Here is a 19,039-nt window from a genome sequence, read left to right on the forward strand (position 1 = left end):
GCTCCTTTTCCGGAAAAACTGAAAACGGAATAGTATTCCGTTTTAAGCAGTTCCGGAAATTCATGCCAGTGTAGACACAGCCCACCTGGCACTGTTTACCACTGACAAAACAGTGCAGAAACAGACCACTCCACAGAAAATAGTGGAACTGCAATTCCTCAGCACCCCTGACATTTACGTTTAATTAGTATCACAGTCTCCACTCCTTGGTACCTCTCTGACCTTCACGCTCTATTGCCTATGCCTTCGTCCCCTCACAGCGAGTTAGACACAACACAAGAGAACAGATTTTCTTCCCAGAATTCTTCTCCAACATATGCAAGGCCTTGCTGAGGAGATTGCAAAGCTTAAGGTGACTCACTAGGCACATCCACAACCATGGCTTTACCCACCACCACTTGTCTACCACAGTGGCAACTATGGAACCCACGGGCAGCCTACAGGCAGCAGTATACTCCTCCCTCAACATGAGTCCGTCCCTACCAGCTCAGTCCATGACATCGCTTCAGTGGCAGCAGGAACCCCAGGTGCTACTAATGATTCTGAACCTCATCTCCCTGCATCAGGGACACTCGTTACATCCAAATCTTCAGGTCCTATGACTCAAGGCTTGGCTGCTCCATAGCTTCAATATGGGGAGCACACCTGCTCTGACAGTGAAACACAGCTTACCAAACAGCCATTGTCCCTCAACATGTTACAGATCTAAATAAGTGGAGTTTATTTCAAGTCTAGTGTCAACAGCAACAGTTACAATTTACCCAGGTCCCTCTACTGAAGATTTTCGAGTATATATACTAGACCTGAAAGAATCTGGCCTAGCCCTCATCTCATTAAGCGTTCACCTGTCAACACTGCAGTCTTTCACAACCTTCTGGATAGGTTCAGTCTTGACCTACCCCATCACTAAGTGCTTCCTGAAATTCGCAATGTATACTCTGGGGTACAACCCATACTGTCATGGGTCTTGAACCATGTTCTCAAAAGCCTCATTAGTGTCTCTCCTCTCTCGTCTTCCCCCCCCTCCCCCGATCCCTTGTCTATCTCTTATCTTCTCTATATATTCATGAAGGTTGCTTTTCTGGTGACCAGATACGTATTGCAGATGTCATGATCACAACGCTATGGCTGATCCCTCTTACGCTATCTTCTTGACAGACAAATCACATTACAATCTCACCCCAAGTTCCTTCCTAAAGTCCCTTCTAATTTCCACTTCTATGAACCTATAAATCTCTTCCTTCCTCGCCCCCATTCTTAGAAGCCTCACTTCACACATTGGATATAAGATGAGTGATGGCTGTTATACCTGGACAGAATTAGACCATTCTGCAACTCGACCAGACTGTTTGTTTTTACAGCTGAATGCTTCAAGGGCTCAGCTGTTTCTTCACAATGAATCTCTAAATAGCTATCATCTTTCATCCAAATGTGCTATACAATCTACAACAAGTATACCCCCACAACGAGTTAGAGCACACTGTACTCAGGCAATGGCAGCTTCAGCAGCATTTCTCAAACATGCCTCTTATAGAACATTTGCAGGGTATACGTGCCCCAGTCTTGGTAATTTGTGCTGAGATTCCCCAAGCATTTCAACCAAGACACACTGTTTTTAAGCAAAATATAAAAAAGATCTATAAGGTACAGAAAGATTTTTTTTTTCAAGTGATTAGTAGTAGTAGGCATAGAGATCAAAGTTGATTACTTAACAAACAAACTTTCTATCGAAATTCTCCAGACTAAGCATGATTTGAATTAAGCAGTCTCTTACCCTGACTGAGTTGTAAGTGATATCTCAGCTGTCAATACAGAGGCTAGATTCCTTTCCCAGCCTGAGACAAATCTTCCCAATTCAAAGTCTTTCATCTTCCATGTATTGAGATAGGGTTCCAGCATCAGGTGGCCTCCCCAGGTGTCCTGGCAGAACAAACCACAATCCAGGCTTATAGGAAAAATAAGACTATTTACAGGTACTGATTTGAATACCAAGCCATTGTTTCTGGAGTGTCACTAATGGTTCTCATTAGCACATTTAGATTTATAAACAGATTCAAACTTCACATGTGAGAATAACACATGCACACGCATTTCTAGAACTGGAGGTAACCGTAGTTTCTTCTTCGAGAGGTGCTCCATAGCAGGTGTTGGTGCATCTCAGCACTGCGTACCAGTGTGACGGGTATTAAGGGTGCGACCACCCCCTCCTGCCCGGAAGGGGGGGGTTTGGTGGACCCACTGCCGGACTTGGGTCTGATTCTTAGTTCCTCTGCCCTGTGGGACAGGTCCTTGGGTGCGATCGCCCTTTCCCAGATCGGGAGGGGGGTTCAGCAAACCTGAGTTTCCCTGTGAAAGGGTTGAGTAGTGTCCACCGCCCTGAAGTTTAGCCCATACCCTGGGTGGGGTCTGGAAAAAGTATGTCGCAGCTGAGTTGGGTTTCTGGCCTCCTAGCACGGCTGTGAGCCCTAGAGATAGGGGCAGGTAGGGGAAGGGGGACCTGGGCCCGCCCTTTCCACCAGGTCCCAGCCCGGGGCCCTAAGTGCAGGGGCAGTGTTCCCCTTGCACAACGGACGGGGGCAATCTCAAAACTCGTTCATCCATGGGTGCCAGAGGCACGCTGCCCCGGGCTGTTTCCTATCCCCCCCTGGGTGGTCTGGCCCGGGGAACTGTCGAGGGGCCTTACCCCTGCTTGGTCCGCTTCCAGTCCTTCTGAGCAGTCCGGTGGGCCACTGGTCCCGCTCTGTTTCCATCAGCACAGGGGCAGGTCCTCCCTCTTTCGACCAGGACGGGGCCACCTCCTCTGTGCGCGCCCCCCTCGCCTCTGGCCCGGGGGTGGATGCCGAGCGATGGTGTCCCACCCTTTCTGCATCGTCCCGTTCCGGGACGTCAGGTGGAGCATCAGAAGCCCTGCCCCCTGAGCCTCTCTTTGCTTGCCGTCCCGTGCGCTCTCCTAACGTTCCTCTGGAGAGTGCTGGCGTGACTTGGCCCCGCCTCCTGGGTGGCGGGACTGCACCGCTTCTCCGCTTGGCCCTGGTCCCACTGTGCTGTAGGCCGGGGCTGCCCTGGCCAGCTGCGGCGCCGGCTCGCCTTCCCTGCCGCAGGGATGGCGGGGCCTCCGCCTCAGCAGTGTGGACCCTCGTGGGTCCGTCACAACCGGAATCTTCAAAGCAGTACTTAGGGGGACCTTGCATGCGCAGCAGCAGGGCGTCCGAGTGCTGTGTGGTGTAGCTGCACACATGCAGCCACCCTTAGTTCCTTTTTAACATTCCCAGCTTAAGACAGGACTCAGCAGTGCTCTTTGCTCAGCATTGTTCTCTGGGTGAAAACGAACTACTTATCTACATTCTCCTTGTTCTTTACCTCGTTACTTATCCAAGTGTGTCCTCTATTAAAACAAAAAACTATTCAAGTTGTTTCTTTCCTCGTTCTGATTTTTACCCTTATTGGACTAAAATGCCTGGATCACCAAGATTTAAGTGTTGGTCTGCATGTAATGACCTGATGCCCATCTCTGATGGACACTCCAAGTGCATCAAATGTCTAGAAGAGAGCTGTGTGCAGCAGAACTGTCACTGCTGTGCCAAGCTTAAGGCACATACGTGCAGGGATAGAGAACTCTGCCTTAAAATGCTAATGCTTGAAAGGGTGTAGCGCTCTGCCTCTGACCCAAGCACCCAACGGCCTGAAAAACAGAAATCTGATAAAGAGGGGAAAAAATCCCCAAAGAAGCATGCCGCCTCTTTACCTCATAAATTGCAGTCGCCTAAGCAGCTGATTATTGAGAAGTTGGCATTGACAGTTGAGGCCATGTGCACCTCAGCAAGTATGATGCACCAGGTATCTGTGTCACCCAGTGTGGTACCGTGAAACACAGTGCACAGAATCCCTACACTGAAGCTACAGGCCTTAATGTGCCTGCTACAAGAAGCTCAGCTCCCATTAGGGCACCAGACAAATAAAAGACTGAATCAGCAGCACCGAGAATACATCTCTTGGCACCACAACCTTGGCACTGGACTCCTGTACTGTCAGCTGCTGGCGCCACAACCATAACCACACCGCGACAGTTAGTGGTACTGACGGATTTGAAGAAAACATTGGTGCTGCCTTTGGTACTGTCACTAACGGCACTGTCCACACCAGCACCAAGGTACCTTCATCATAAGAACTTCGCTGTTTCTTCCACTTCCAACTCTCCATTTCTCAGCACCGATCCATCACCAGCCATAGCAGCGCCACGACATGTCTCTTCTACGCTATTATCTAGCACTGAAGATGACACAGAGGAGTTCTTTCTCACCCCAACTCTCGCCTGGCATAGAGGTTTCGGTACCATCCTCACATCCTACTTTTATGCACTCACTGGGAGCGTCCCTAGATGCCACTGCCCTGGCCATATGGTTCACAGTGGCAGTATTGGAGCCCATGAGCATATGCATACAAAAGGAAACCTACTAAAAAGATGGACAAACAGCCTGTGCCTTCCCCACCACCCTAGTTTCCATTTCCTAAAAGGATGCAGGAGAATGCACAAGATCAGCAAAACCATGAATCAGGACCAGATGCATCTCCTGAACCAATTCATCCTCTTTGCCAGATTAAGCAGTAATACTGCCACCTCCGATGGTGGTGATGACTTCACATTCTTTCAAGACATCTTCAAAAGGATGGCAGCGGATATCAGCGTTCCCGTGGAGGAAGTCTGAGACCCAACACAAGCTTACCAACATCCTACAGGCCACTCCTACCACCAAAGATCATGCTCCCTGTGGACCCTGCAAAAACGATCTGGCAGACCCTCGCATTTATACTGCCTATCTGCAAACGGGCTGATAGAAAATATTTGTTCCCCCTAAGAGATCCGTGTTTCTGTTTACTCATCCTCTGCCTAATTCTCTAGTAGTTGAGGAATAAACAACACTAGCCACAATCCACCCCAGCTGACAAGAATAGTAAGCGACTAGACCTCTTTGGGAGAGAGGCGTATATGTGTTCCACACTTCAGTTTAGAGTTGCTAACTATGCCGCATTGCTTGGCAAATATGGTTTCAACAACTATTTGAACTATACTTTTATTAATGATATACCAGAGGCAAAGAAACAATATTTAAAGCCTTGCTCTCCGAAGGACACACAATTTCATTCACAGCCTTACAACCTGCTCCTGATGCTGCTGACATTGCCGCTATATTTACAGCCACAGTGGTTGTTATGAGGCAGGCCTCCTGGTTTAACTCCTCAGCTTTCCTGAGGGAAATAGTCTACAGTGGAGGACCTTCCCTTCGAGGGCAAGAAGCTCTTTTCAACAAAGATCAGTGAGGTCCTCCATTCCATGCAGGACTCAAGCCATCCTACATTCCCTGGGGGTTCACATGCAAATAAAAGGCGACAATTTAGATACCAGGTATCCCTCGTACATGTACCATCAGCAGAGACAGGACCACTAGCTTTAGCAGCAATGGTGTCAGGGCAGACAGCAGCACAGATGTAATCACACTAGTGCTGCAAACCAGCTGCTTCAGCAAAACAAACAAATTTTGAGGCCTCGGTTGAGGGACTGAAAGCAACTTCACCTGCTCCAGAACTGCGAACTTCTGAAACCGTTCAACCAGAGTCTTCTGCTCTTTTTTACATAGCATGGCAGACCACAACATCTGCCAAATGGGTGCTGTAATTCCCCCTTCTCACCCACCTACCCCATCACTCTTCAGGGATCACTCTAAAGACGATATCCTATAATGTGAAGTTGACAGTCTTCTTAGAATGGGCACTATAGAACCAGTCCCACAGGATATGAGGGGAGTGGGTTTTAACTCTTTCTCATTCAAAAGAAGAATGATGGAAGGTTCCCCATTTTAGACCTTAGAGCCCTTAACAAATTTGTAAAAAGTCAAAAGTTCAAGATGGTAACACCAAAAACCATCATTCCTGCTCTGGAGCTTGGTGACTGGTTTTTGTCTCTTGACTTACAGGACTCCTATTTTCATGTGAACATTAACCCCACTCATAGGCACTTTCTCCGCTTTGTCCGAGGTATGTGCCACTATCAGCATATTGCCCTACCATTTGGACTCTCCGTGGCCCTGAGGGTCTTCTCCAAAATGCTTGCAGTAGTCACTGCCTACCTAAGGAAAGAAAAAATAACTCATTATCTCGACAACTGCCTAATCAAGTCCAGATAAGAGGCACGGTCCCTATCATGACATTCATATGGTCATGACTTGCTTCTGATCTTTGGGCCTACTGATAAACTAAACAAAGTCAGTACTCACACTGGTGCAGTTTATGGGCGCGCAACTCAACAGTTGCAATAGTTTCCTTGCCCACTGAAAGGTTAGAGAAGATCAGGGCCCTGATCCCAAAAGCTATGCATGATGCGGCAGGTAACGACATACGAGTGTCTTCAGTTGCTTGGCCACATGGCAGCATGCAACCCAGTGGTCCCCAATGTACGTCTGTTCATGAGGTGCTTCCAGGATAGGCTCAGCATGGTCTACAGACCGAACTATCATCCCTATCATACCAAGTCTTTCTGTCCTGCCCACGGTAAAAAATGCACTACTATGGTGGACAAGGACACAGAACTTATGTACAGGGGTTCCATTTCAGCCATCATAGCCCTCCACCATCATCACAACAAACACCTCCCTCACGAGCTGGGGGGCGCACATAGGAAAGCTAACACAGAGCCTCTGGACACTGAAGGAAAGGGCTCTCCGCATAAATGTACTAGAACTAAAAGCTATAAGATGAGCCTGCTAACACTTCCTTCCAGCAATAGCACACAAGCACGTCAAGATATATACGATAATGTCACCAGCATGTTTTATATAAACAGACAGGGAGGAGTCTGTTCCCATGTCCTCTGTAGATGCTGTTACCCTGTGTAATTGGTGCCTTTCCATGCGATCACTCTCAGCACGTGTTACCTACCAGGTGCATTTAATACCACAGCCAATGCATTAAGCAGATCGCTACCTCAACATTATGATTGACAGATAGATCAGCAGACATTAGGTGTGATCTTTGCACACTGGAGTCGCCATTTGATAGACCTTTTCGCAACAAGCACCAACAAAAAATGTCCCCTATGTTCCTCTTGGATGGGTATAAGCAAAGGCTCCCTCGTAGATGCTCTCATCATAAAATGGAACTGTTGGCTCCTCTACACCTTCCCTCCCATTCCCTCTCCTTCTCTGCACGATACTCAACACATAAGATGGGACAAGGCCAGAGTTGTTCTAATAGCTCCATGCTGGCCCAGAAAACCTTGGTTCCCTTTCCTTGGTTTCCTTTCCTCAGCAGAAAGGCACAATTTATTGTAAACAAAGCACAGTAATAGCTTCCCTAGATAAGATATCTACAAGTAAGCTAAGAATTTGTGCCCATGACAATGACCGTAACTCAGTGCCAGGAATGAGACGGTACCCCCTCAGTCAGACAAAAACAGTTCTTTGAAAGAGGTTCTTTCAAAAAAGTAGTTTAGATGCGGTTCTTTTGAGGGGTCTTGACCATTGCTATCTAGGTCTCAAGTCTTACACCAGGCCTGCAATACCTGGCTTATGTTTCAGACCCTCCTATTACTACACTCTGTACTCATGACAGGACCAAACATCATCTAGACCATCATGACAAATGTTTTGTCTAACCAGCTCTTTAAAACCTTCAATGACAGACATTCCAGAACCTCTCTAGGCAATCTATTCCAGTGCTTAACCACCCTGACAGTTAGGAAGTTTTCTCTAATAGCCAATCTAAACATCACTGGCTGCAATGTTAAGCCTATTACTACTACTCAGGTTAAGGAGAATAATTTTTATCTCTCTTTATAACAAGCTTTTAGGCACTTGACATCTGCAGTCATGTTCCATTTCAGTCTTCTCTTTTCCAGACTAAACAAAACCAATTCTTCCAGTCTTCCATCATAGGTCATATTTCCTAAAGTTTTAATTTTTTTTTGGCTCTTCTCATGACCTTCTCCAATTTGTCCATCTTTCCTAAAATTTGGTGCCCAGAACTGGAGACAGTACTCCAGCTGAGGCTTAATCGGTGCAGAGTGGAAGGGAAGAATTTGAGTCTTGTGTACCACATTGCTGCTTTTAATACAACCCAGAAAAATGTGTTGGGGGGTGGGGGGATTCCCAAGAGTGTCACACTTGACTCATTTTGCTTGTGGTCCACTCTGACACCTAGATCCCTTTCTGCAGTACTCCTTCCTAAACAGTCGCTTCCCATTTTTATGTGTGAACCTGATTGTTCCTTCCTAAATGAAGTACTTTGCATTTGTCCTTATTAAACTTCATTCTGTTTACCTTAGATCATTTCTACAGTTTGTCGAGGTTATTCTGAAGGTTATAATCCTAATCTCCAAAGCACTTGCAACCCCTCCCATCTTATCATCTGCAAACTTTTTGTAAACAGACTCTCTACATAATTATGTATATCATAGAATCATAGAATAATAGGACTGGAAGGGACCTCGAGAGGTCATCGAGTCCAGCCCCCCGCCCTCAAGGCAGGACCAAGCTCCGTCTACACCATCCCTGACAGATGTCTATCTAACATGTTCTTAAATATCTCCAGAGAGGGAGATTCCACCACCTCCCTTGGCAATTTATTCCAATATTTGACCACCCTGACAGTTAGGAATTTTTTCCTAATGTCCAATCTAAACCTCCCCTGCTGCACTTTAAGCCCATTACTCCTTGTCCTGTCCTCAGAAACCAAGAGGAACAAATTTTCTCCTTCCTCCTTGTGACACCCTTTTAGATATTTGAAAACCGCTATCATGTCCCCCCTTAATCTTCTTTTTTCCAAACTAAACAAGCCCAGTTCATGAAGCCTGGCTTCATAGGTCATGTTCTCTAAACCTTTAATCATTCTTGTCGCTCTTCTCTGTACCCTTTCCAATTTCTCCACATCTTTCTTGAAATGTGGCGCCCAGAACTGGACACAGTACTCCAGCTGAGGCCTAACTAATGCAGAGTAGAGCGGCAGAATGACTTGACGAGTTTTGCTTACAACCCACCTGTTGATACAACCTAGAATCATGTTTGCTTTTTTTGCAACAGCATCACACTGTTGACTCACATTCAACTTGTGGTCCACTATGACCCCTAGATCCCTTTCCGCCATGCTCCTTTCCTAGACAGTCGCTTCCCATCTTGTATGTATGGAACTGATTGTTCCTTCCTAAGTGGAGCACTTTGCATTTCTCTTTATTAAACTTCATCCTGTTTACCTCTGACCATTTCTCTAACTTGCTAAGGTCATTTTGAATTATGTCTCTATCCTCCAAAGAAGTTGCAACCCCACCCAGTTTGGTATCATCTGCAAACTTAATAAGCGTACTCTCTATCCCAATATCTACATCATTGATGAAGATATTGAACAGTACGGGTCCCAAAACAGACCCTTGCGGAACTCCACTTGTTATCCCTTTCCAGCAGGATTTAGCACCGTTAACAACAACTCTCTGACTACGGTTATCCAGCCAATTATGCACCCACCTTATTGTGGCCCTATCCAAGTTATATTTGCCTAGTTTATCAATAAGAATATCATGCAAGACCGTATCAAATGCTTACTAGAGTCTAGGTATATGACATCCACCGCTTTTCCCTTATCCACAAGGCTCGTTATCCTATCATTGATAAAGAGATTGGGACAGGTTCTGGCCAAAATCGATCTCGGCCAAACCCGATTTGTTATGTTCTTCTAACGTGGCTGTTAATTATTCCCAGATAATAGTTATCAATGGTTATCCAACCACTTGTGTACCCACATTTTTATACTACCCCCATCTAAATTGTGACGAGGAGTCCTGTGGCACCTTATAGACTAACTGAAGTGTAGGAGCATAAGCTTTCGTGGGCAAAGACCCACTTCGTCAGATGCATGTAGTGGAAATTTCCAGAGGCAGGAATAAATATGCAGGCCAGGATCAGGCTGGAGATGACCAGGTGGATCCAATCAAGGAGGATGAGGCCCACTTCTAGCAGCTGATCTGGAGGTGTGAATTCCAGATCAGCTGCTAGAAGTGGGCCTCATCCTCCTTGATTGGATCCACCTGGTCATCTCCAGCCTGATCCTGGCCTGCATATTTATTCCTGCCTCTGGAAATTTCCACTACATGCATCTGACGAAGTGGGTCTTTGCCCACGAAAGCTTATGCTCCTACACTTCAGTTAGTCTATAAGGTGCCACAGGACTCCTCGTCGCTTTTGCAGATTCAGACTAACACGGCTACCCCTCTGATACTAGACATCTAAATTGTATTTCCCTAATTTATAATGAGACGGTCATGCAAGACTGTATGAAATGCTTTACTAAAATCTAGGTATGCCACATCTATTGCTTTCCCCTTATCCACAAGGCTTGTTATCCTGTCAAAGAAAGCTATCAAGTTGCTTGGACAGGACTCGTTCTTTACCAATCCATGCAAACTGTTACATATCCCTTTATCTTGTAGATGTTTGCAAATGGATTGCTTAATTATTTGCTCCATTATCTTTCCTCGTACAGAAGTTAAACTGACTGGTCTGTAGGTTCCTGGGTTGTCCCTTTTTTATAAAATGGGCAGTAGATTGTAACTTAAAGCAAAATGCATCATTTCTCATACTTTAAAAATATCCAAGTTATGCATATTCATAAGCTGATTTTCATAAAGTACAGAGGACCCATGCCAATACTTATTAATGAACTCTTCAGTGTTTGGAAATGTTTCAGTTTATTTCTTAACTACACATTTTTATAGTCTTTTAAGGACACAAGCACATATTTCTAAAGTAATAAAATTCATTCCAGCTAGGATATTTTGAGAATTGTTTGTGTGGAATTACTAAAGTTTTTTTTTTCTTTCTTTGTGTGAAAATCCAATTTTCAGATACATAGTTGCTCTGATAATATACCGCACTTTCCTTTTCATAATTAGGTCTTTTCTGAATATGTTAGATGATTTCCCTTCTTGAGAGAAGGATTACATTTGTCCTAAACTGGTATTTATACAAAGGGGAGGTGTCTTTTATCTAGATCAGACACATGTAGGGGTAATAAATATTGGTTTATGGCCCAAGAGGGCTATCTTCTTGATATCTGTTATCTTTTGGTGAAAGAAAGCAGAAATCTCCTGCAGTTTCTTTAACTAGCCCTAACATTTAATAAATAGAGATATCATTTTTATAAACAATCTTGGCGATATCATATTTGTAGCTATATTATAATTTTAATATATAATAAAGGCACAGATAGGTTTATAACTATTTTAAGTTATAATTCTGTTATCATTATACTGTAGGAGAGAACTCATTAATATACATTTAACCTAACCTAAATTTATTTTAAAACACTCCAAACTGAGTAATTCAGATCAACACACACATTCGATTTACTAATCTTAGATTGGTATGGGTAAATACCACATATGTTAAATTATTTAAGAAATGTTTAGTGGATAACATTTCTATTGCTATGAATATCTAAGAATGAAATTCATTTTCTCTTTTCAAGGAGAGGGGAGTTTAGAAAAAATTCATACTCTTGAAGACCATAGACAAGACAGATTTTGAAAATATTTTGATAAAATACTTATTACATTTACCTTGATTTCCTTTTTCTCTTTATTGCCAGAAAGTGTCCAGACATAATACTTAAAATGAAAACAACCTGAAACCTTGTTTTATCAGGCTAATGTTCTTATTAGACCATCATATCCTGGTCAGTGCATGAGATTCCAGATGACTTTTGAGAGTGGTATGAGTACTAGGCTGAAGAAGTAGGGGTGGGGGATGGCGGGACTCTATTCCTCATGGAAGAGTGAAGTTACTTCTCTTCATTGAAAGTTAAAGAAAAGTTTCTTTGCTGTGAAGTAAAAATTAAACAAATTAACAAAAAAAAGTAGGGCTGGTCCACATAGGAAAGCTTATCAACTTATACTGATATAATTGTAGATGTTTGTTTACACTGGTAAGTGTCACTGTTAAACACTTTTTATTTTACCTTATTGGAGGAAGGGATTCTATTAAATACATTTTTTTCTTAAAATTGGTTTTTAAAATCCAGTACCTTCTCTTATTACATCAATGGAGTATGAGATATGTCTTTCTTATTTTCTTACATTCCCACCTATTAGTAGGAAAGTGGCACTCCTTCATAGATTTTTCTAACTTGTTCATTATTTAAACACTGATAAGTATAATTATGACAAGTCTGGATTGTAGATTCATTGACATTTCTATGTATACAGGAGTGTTTGGACTCCTTACAAATAGAATTTCACATGCTAATAAAACCGAAGAAGTATCTCCTAAAATTGGCTTAATAAAAGTTAAATTTAAAAGCTTGATGTTTGTTGCTTATTCTTCTGCTAGTAAGGTTGATATTTGTGAAAATAAACTCCCATTTTGAGCAACCAGGTGTCTATGTAAAACAGGGTGGATTGATTTAAATCGCCCCAAAATTTGTTGATTTAAATCATGTTTTCTATGGATACTTCACATATTGGTGCAAATCTGATCACTAAAACATGTTAATTTACAGCTCAGTGCAGCATTTTACAACATCTAAGAGGGTATACTTCATGTAATATTTTTACATAAATTAATAAAAAATCAAGTGAGGAAGTGGTACCTAATCATTACCTATGTCAAGCTGCAGATACAACAGCAGAACATTAGTTCTTACCATTCCTAATCAGACATTTTTAGTTTACATTAAATCTTAAATGGTATGTAAAATTTCACATTTGCAGTTGCAGCAGTCTCCTGAGTTGCCTGCTGCTCGCTGTCTTTAAACTTTTTTTTAGACATGTCCTCAGAACACAAAATTTACAGTGTCCTTAAACTTCTACAACTAGCCCTCATTTTCCACACTCCCACTGTCATTTTGATGCAGCTCTCGTTCCAAGTTACCAAAAAAGCTAAGACTGCACTGCGCTTAGAGTGCACTTAATTTTGGAATAAGCCCCGCTGAAAACAAGTATAAGATGGGACTCTTTAGGGAAAGTTAAGTTATGCTGAAGTAAAATAGGGTATAGACTTATAGCCATTATGGTCCATGATAATGATGTTCAAAAATAAGAGCCATGGATCGTCTTTCTCTCTCTCTCTCTCTCAACATTTTTCCTGGTGGGATGACAGTGATGTCATCATTTCACTCTGTCGCCATGCCTCCAACTCCAAGCCCAGAGAACGCTCCCCCTCACCACCAGCCTCTCGCTATGCTGTGAGCACGGCAGACTTCTCCACTGACTGCTCTCTGTGAAATGGGGAGGAGGGCGGCTTTGACCCTGCGCATGCCCTGGAGCAGTGTCAGCCTGCCTGGCCCATGCGCCTGCAGTGTGTCTTTGCTCTTTGCAGCCCAGGTCCGGCCACAGAGCTTGGGGACCATGCTACAGGTCTCCCCTCCTCCTCCCAGTGAGTGGTTCCATCATGTGCTGGAGGCCCAGGCCCCTGATTGAGGCACGCTTTCCCAGGCCTGTTGCAAGCTGGGCGTGTCTTGGTCTCCACATTAGCCGCTCTGGGCTCCCCACAGAACAAAGCTCCCCAAACAGGCCTGTTCAGAAAGGCTTGGCTGGGGGCGGGCTATGGCTCCTGCTGCAGTGGCCAGGGCTGTGCTGCCTGGTCCCATGGCACTCTGGTGGGGGAGGGAGCGCAGCTTGATGAGTTTGTGGGAGGGGGCAGGATGTGTGGAGGAAGGGGAATAGGGTGTATGGGAGGATGATGGGGGTAATGGAGATATAAGAATGGAGGCAGGGGGATGGGAAATGTGGGAGTGACTACTTGACTGCTTGCCCTCTCCTCCCCCGCCGCTGCCTCTGTATCACAGGCATCAAGAGAGCGTGGAAAGCAGGAGCCGGTGATGGGGAAAGCTGGCTTAAAAGCTGGTTCCCTCCAGCACTCTCTCTTTGTGATGGTGAGGGGGCAGGGGAGGCAGAGCTGGAGCGGTCCCAGAGCCAGCGTAAGCCATGATTGTTCAGCCCCGGCTCGTGCCACTCATTGGAGGTAACCCTGCTGCAACTCTGCACTTTAAATGTAGTAAGAGCCACTGGGCTCATTTAAAATGCAGACCCTCAGCTGTGGTAGCAAGCAGCCTCCTTTATCGATTAATCAAGTAGTTGATGGAAATTCCATCAACTACTTGATTAGCTAATTAACTGTTAACATCTTCAAAATATCCCCAGGTTTTTACACCTAGAAGCTGTGACAGACTGTAGCATCTTTCTGATAAGATTTAATTGTAACTTCATTTTAAATGAGAAACTTTTTTAATGGTATTTTTAAAAGCAATACAATTGATGGTTTTTAAAACATCACTGATTTTTATCCTCCTTGGTATAAAATTTTACTGCAATACTTCAGAAAACTTAGTTTTGATTTCTTTTTCTTGCATTTGCTGACTTTGTACAATCTTGTACTAGTTTCTGCTGTATTAATAACTATATTAATAAATAAGTGTAATCTACTCTTTTAGAGTGCTACCACAACTCAATTCTTAGGGGTGAATTATTATAGATAATTTTTTATCTGGTAGACATCCTTAGAATTCTTATGGTTCAAACTGAGTGTGATGCTTTCATAACAGGAACAGAAAACCCAGCAAAGGAGAACAGAATTCAAAGATTTAGCTATCTGAAAATGGTGTAGGTGAGGGAGAATTTCTAGCAAAATTTAACTCGCTGAGCCTCAGTAGGTCACAATTATGAATTCTGAATTCAGAACAAACTGCTGAGAAACAGGGCAGACTCTCTCCCCAAAACTGGGGGTTATTCATCCTTAAGATACATCAACAAAAGCTAGGAACAGTAGTAAACTTCATACTAGCTACCACAAAGTCAGAAATATAGCCTCCTGAAGTATTCCAGTCCTGGATTTAATAGATACTAGACTTAATGATGAATAGTTATTTAAAAGTAATTTAATCGACCAAATGGTTCTTTCCAAAGAACCAGCTACATACCCCAGTCAATATAAAACTGAGATCTTACTCAATCACGCTATTGCTAATCCTTTAGTGCCTAATGTAAAAAGGTTTATTTATAAGAGAAAATAAAGAGGTAAGAGATTAAATTAACAGAATCAATACATAAAATAATTACAAAGTTCTTGGATCAGATTTGAAGAAATAATGGCACAAACTGCTATCTTGTTAAATCTCTGGCTGCTTTCAATTGACTAGAAGATCTCCTGTCCCTTGTTGGTGTTCCTCTGAGTACAAAAATAGGAAAAAAGAACAGAACATAGAGGTTTCCAAGGCCTTTTATGGCTTTTTCATGTTGAGGGAAACTCAATGTTTCAAGCAGAGCCCTCAGCCCAGTTGCTCAGGAAAATGTAGGCACACAAGATACAGTTCGGTACCGCTTGATCTATTCATGTGCCCTTATGTGCTTTGAGTCATAGTAGCATATTCTAGCTAAAAAAGTTATCAGGAAAGTTCATCAAGTGTGGATAAACTTCTGCTATGGCTCATTGTTTTTGTTGATGGTCCATCAATCTAAATATTCCCTTTACAATGTGCTAGCTAGGCCGGATGTAAATATGGTGTGGGTGTTACTCAGGCTCAAACATATTGGAAATACAGTTGTACAGCCACTATTCTTAATTTCAGATACAAAAATGATGCATGCATCCAAATAGGCTAATCCTATTTAGCAAATCTTAATTTTTCCATTGACACCTTGTGCCAGGTGAGGTCACAGAATACCCCTTTGGGGCTGCTTCCTGGTGTACTGACAAAGCCACTGACACTAGCCCCCTTGCTCTCTGGGGCTTCTCATAAGCCTGTCCTGCTGGGCCAGATCTCCTGGTTCTCCCCCAGCCAGGGCACAGAGCTGAGCTCACCACCCCACTCAAGAGTAATACAGACACTGAATCTCTTCAGGTCTGAGGAGAATGCATTTTTGGGCATAGCTTTCAGGAAACCCACTCCCCAGCTGGGATCAGAACCCCAAATAAATCATTCAGGCAAGCCCCCTTTAACAATGGAAGGAGGATGATTACTGATTGCTTCTCCAGGTATTAATTATTTACATTGAACTTGATAGTAAATAAAAGTGATTTTATTAAGTACAAACTTAATAGCAGTAGAATTTAAGTGGTTGCAAGTGACAAGACAGTGCAAAGTGAATTCCAGATTTAAAATAAAATACACAGCTAATTATAACACATTAAAAATTACTGCAATCTTACCCTAAAACTGTTCTTATTTCAGCTAAACCTTCAAGCCAAGGAAGATCTTTTTTTTTTTTTTACCTGGGATCATGCCAAAGACCATTAGCCTGCAAACTTTTGTATCTTAAATAAGCCTTTCTTTTGAGCAGGAATTCTTTGTTTCTACATTCTCCACTTCCATGGAAAATTTTCTGGACAGATTCTACCAGTTGGGGTGGTCATATATCTTCCTAAAACCAACCACTGCTTAGAACTGTGGTGTCCAACATCCTAGGTACTAGCCACATGTGGCTGGTTGGCTGTCTGAGTGTGGTTAGTTGGCTTGAACAATGTGACTATTTTGCCAATTGAGTGTGGTTGGACACCACGGGCTTAGACTTATAGGACAAAAGAGGCTGGTTATAGATGATCACCCAGATGTTGAGGGAAACATCCTTGAGGGTGTTGGCACATTTAAAACCATAAACCATTCCATAATCCATATTTCTAGCAATACATACAAGAATGATACATACACCAAGATAAGATACACAGATCCAGCAGATTGTGACATTAAAATTGGTAGGTTATATGAGGTATTTTGTCCAAAGCACTTTTTAGTTATTCATATTTGTATCCAAAGTCAATTTTGTAAAGCACCAATGGATGGGGGAGTATCTGTCACACACCTTACATGATACATTTTATACAAGATTCATTGAAATTATACAAAAGTGGTAGCAACAATGAGCAACATAGTCATATTTGAATTACATGATGTCATAATAGGAGAAGGAGAATTCTTGGCTCTGGGAAGGGGGTGAGGGTGCACGAGTAAGGGCAGGGGGCTGTGAGAATTGGGGAAGTTGGGGTTGTGTTCCCTCTAAGCTGCACAGCTTCACAGGTGATTAATCAGCCCCGTCCAGTCAATCAGCTCAGTGCATGGAGCCCTAAGCCTCTGACAAAGTGGGGCTGATTAATCGTCTGTGAAGCTGTACTGCCCTGCAGCTTAGAGGGAACACTGGTTGGGGCAGAGGGTGCTGGAGTGAGAGCAGGGGCTGAGGGGCACAGAGTTCAATGTACGTGGGGGGGCTCAGGGCACAAGATTCAATGTGTGGGGCACTTACAACATGGGAAGGGAGGTGGTGGTGTTCAGGGAAGGGGGCTGGAAGGCTGAGTGGGGGGAGCTTACCAGGGTTGCCCACGGCAGCCAGGGTAACACTGCTCTGACGATGGTTTCTCCTGTAGCTGGCCACTGAGGTCAGCCCCAGACTCCCCACTTGTCCAGGGGGGAGGCTCTGAGGGTTGGCTCCAGACTCTAGTGACTCCCCATGCCTTGCAGCTGATCTGGGGAAGTGTCCAGTGGGCCTTCCCCACCATGTAGCTGGTCTGTGGAGGTGGAGCTCCAATCTCCAGTGGCTCCCCCCATCACTAGTCTCATGGAGACAACGCTCTGGGGGCTAGCCCAAGCTACCAGTTGCCCCCCATCCCACCACTGGTCCTGGGGCCTGAAGCTGGTTAGTATCTCTAGAGATGCTAACATGTACCTAAGTACACAGTTAACCAATGTGCCTGGGCTCATTCTTTAACCCTCTTGGTTACATCCAGCCCTCCGCACCCCTGTTGCCTCTGTATCAGAGGCAGTAGTGCAGTGAGGAGAGGGCAGGCAGGAGCTGCCTGACTGCCTGATATAGAGGCAACAGTATGTGTGTTGGGCGGGAATGGGAGCAGGTGCTCCTGGGGAGCTGGCTTAAAAACTGACTCCCTGTGAGCAACAACTCCCCCCACTTGTGTAAATGTGTAACTACTAAAACATTCTGTGGTTTTACATTTACACAAATACATACATTTTAACATCCCTAATCTTCTTGAGGGGAAGAGGGAGCGACTTCAGGCCTCTCCTCTGTAGGGGGAGAGGAAAATCTCCTTGGTAGGGAGATTGGGCTGCAATTCCTCGCCCCGCCTCTCTTTGTGGGGTGTCTCGGGAGGGGTGGAGGGGGGACACACACTGCATTGCTTAGCCCTGGGATTGGTCTTGGGGAGGCATAGTGGTGGGGATGGTGGGCTGAGGGGCTCTTTCCTCCCCTCGGTCCAGCAGTTTGTGGTAGGGGTGCCACTTAACCTGGCTGGTGACCAAACATTTGGAGCCCCATCCTCAGATGGACACTGTCCTGCCAGTGCAGCTGTTCCCAGTGGTCACTGCAGTATAGCTGTCCCTGCACTCGTTGCCTCCCAAAGGTCAATCTGCATATAGCTCTCCCTCCAAGCAGCCCCCTCCCTTTCCGTGTTATGGAAAACAGTCCCAATCCAGGCACTTCCCATTTTCCTGGCACAGTGAAATCCCGACCTTGCTTTAAGTTTGGATAAGAGAAAGCTGATTACCAAATTTGGTGATCCTAGCTCTTTTCATTTAGGAGGAGTTCTTGAACAAATGAACTTGTGTACTGATGGACTTAAAGATGCCCAAACTCTCTAAAATATCTATCTATCTAAATACAGATATAGATTCGTTTTCTACATGATAATTTCTCAGATGACTGCTTGAAGTGTCTAAAACACAGCCACCTGTTTAAGCAGGGTTTTTTATGTTACTTTGTAAGATGTTGCTGGACTCAGAAATACTTTTATTTTATATTTCCAGAACGCCCTATACCCTTTGATCATATGATGTATGACCATCTACAAAAATGGGGACCCCGCAGGGAAGAGGTGAAATTTTTTCTTCGGCATGAGGAATCTCCAGCTGAAAGCAATGAACAGAGTAAGTACTCTTACCTATCACTACTTATCACAGATAATAACTAATCCTAATTAATCAAATTGCTTCATAGAATTACTTATGGGAAGGCATTACAATTGTTAGTACACATCACAATTCGGGGAACCTGTATTCC

General features: G+C 44.0%; 1 protein-coding gene across 8 annotated transcripts in view; it reads left to right on the forward strand.

Annotated features, from left to right (window-relative positions):
* The window catches only part of PPP1R13B (protein phosphatase 1 regulatory subunit 13B), a 159,181-nt gene that overhangs the window by 50,641 nt on the left and 89,501 nt on the right, over positions 1 to 19,039 (forward strand). For all 8 annotated transcript variants that reach the window (XM_075926477.1, XM_075926476.1, XM_075926475.1 and 5 more), the window contains exon 3: positions 18,787 to 18,906. In XM_075926477.1, the coding sequence (XP_075782592.1) occupies positions 18,787 to 18,906 (120 nt within the window). The remainder of the gene's footprint in view (positions 1 to 18,786; positions 18,907 to 19,039) is intronic.

This window comes from Pelodiscus sinensis, chromosome 4 (genome assembly GCF_049634645.1).
Source record: "Pelodiscus sinensis isolate JC-2024 chromosome 4, ASM4963464v1, whole genome shotgun sequence".
NCBI classification, from domain to species: Eukaryota; Metazoa; Chordata; order Testudines; family Trionychidae; genus Pelodiscus; species Pelodiscus sinensis.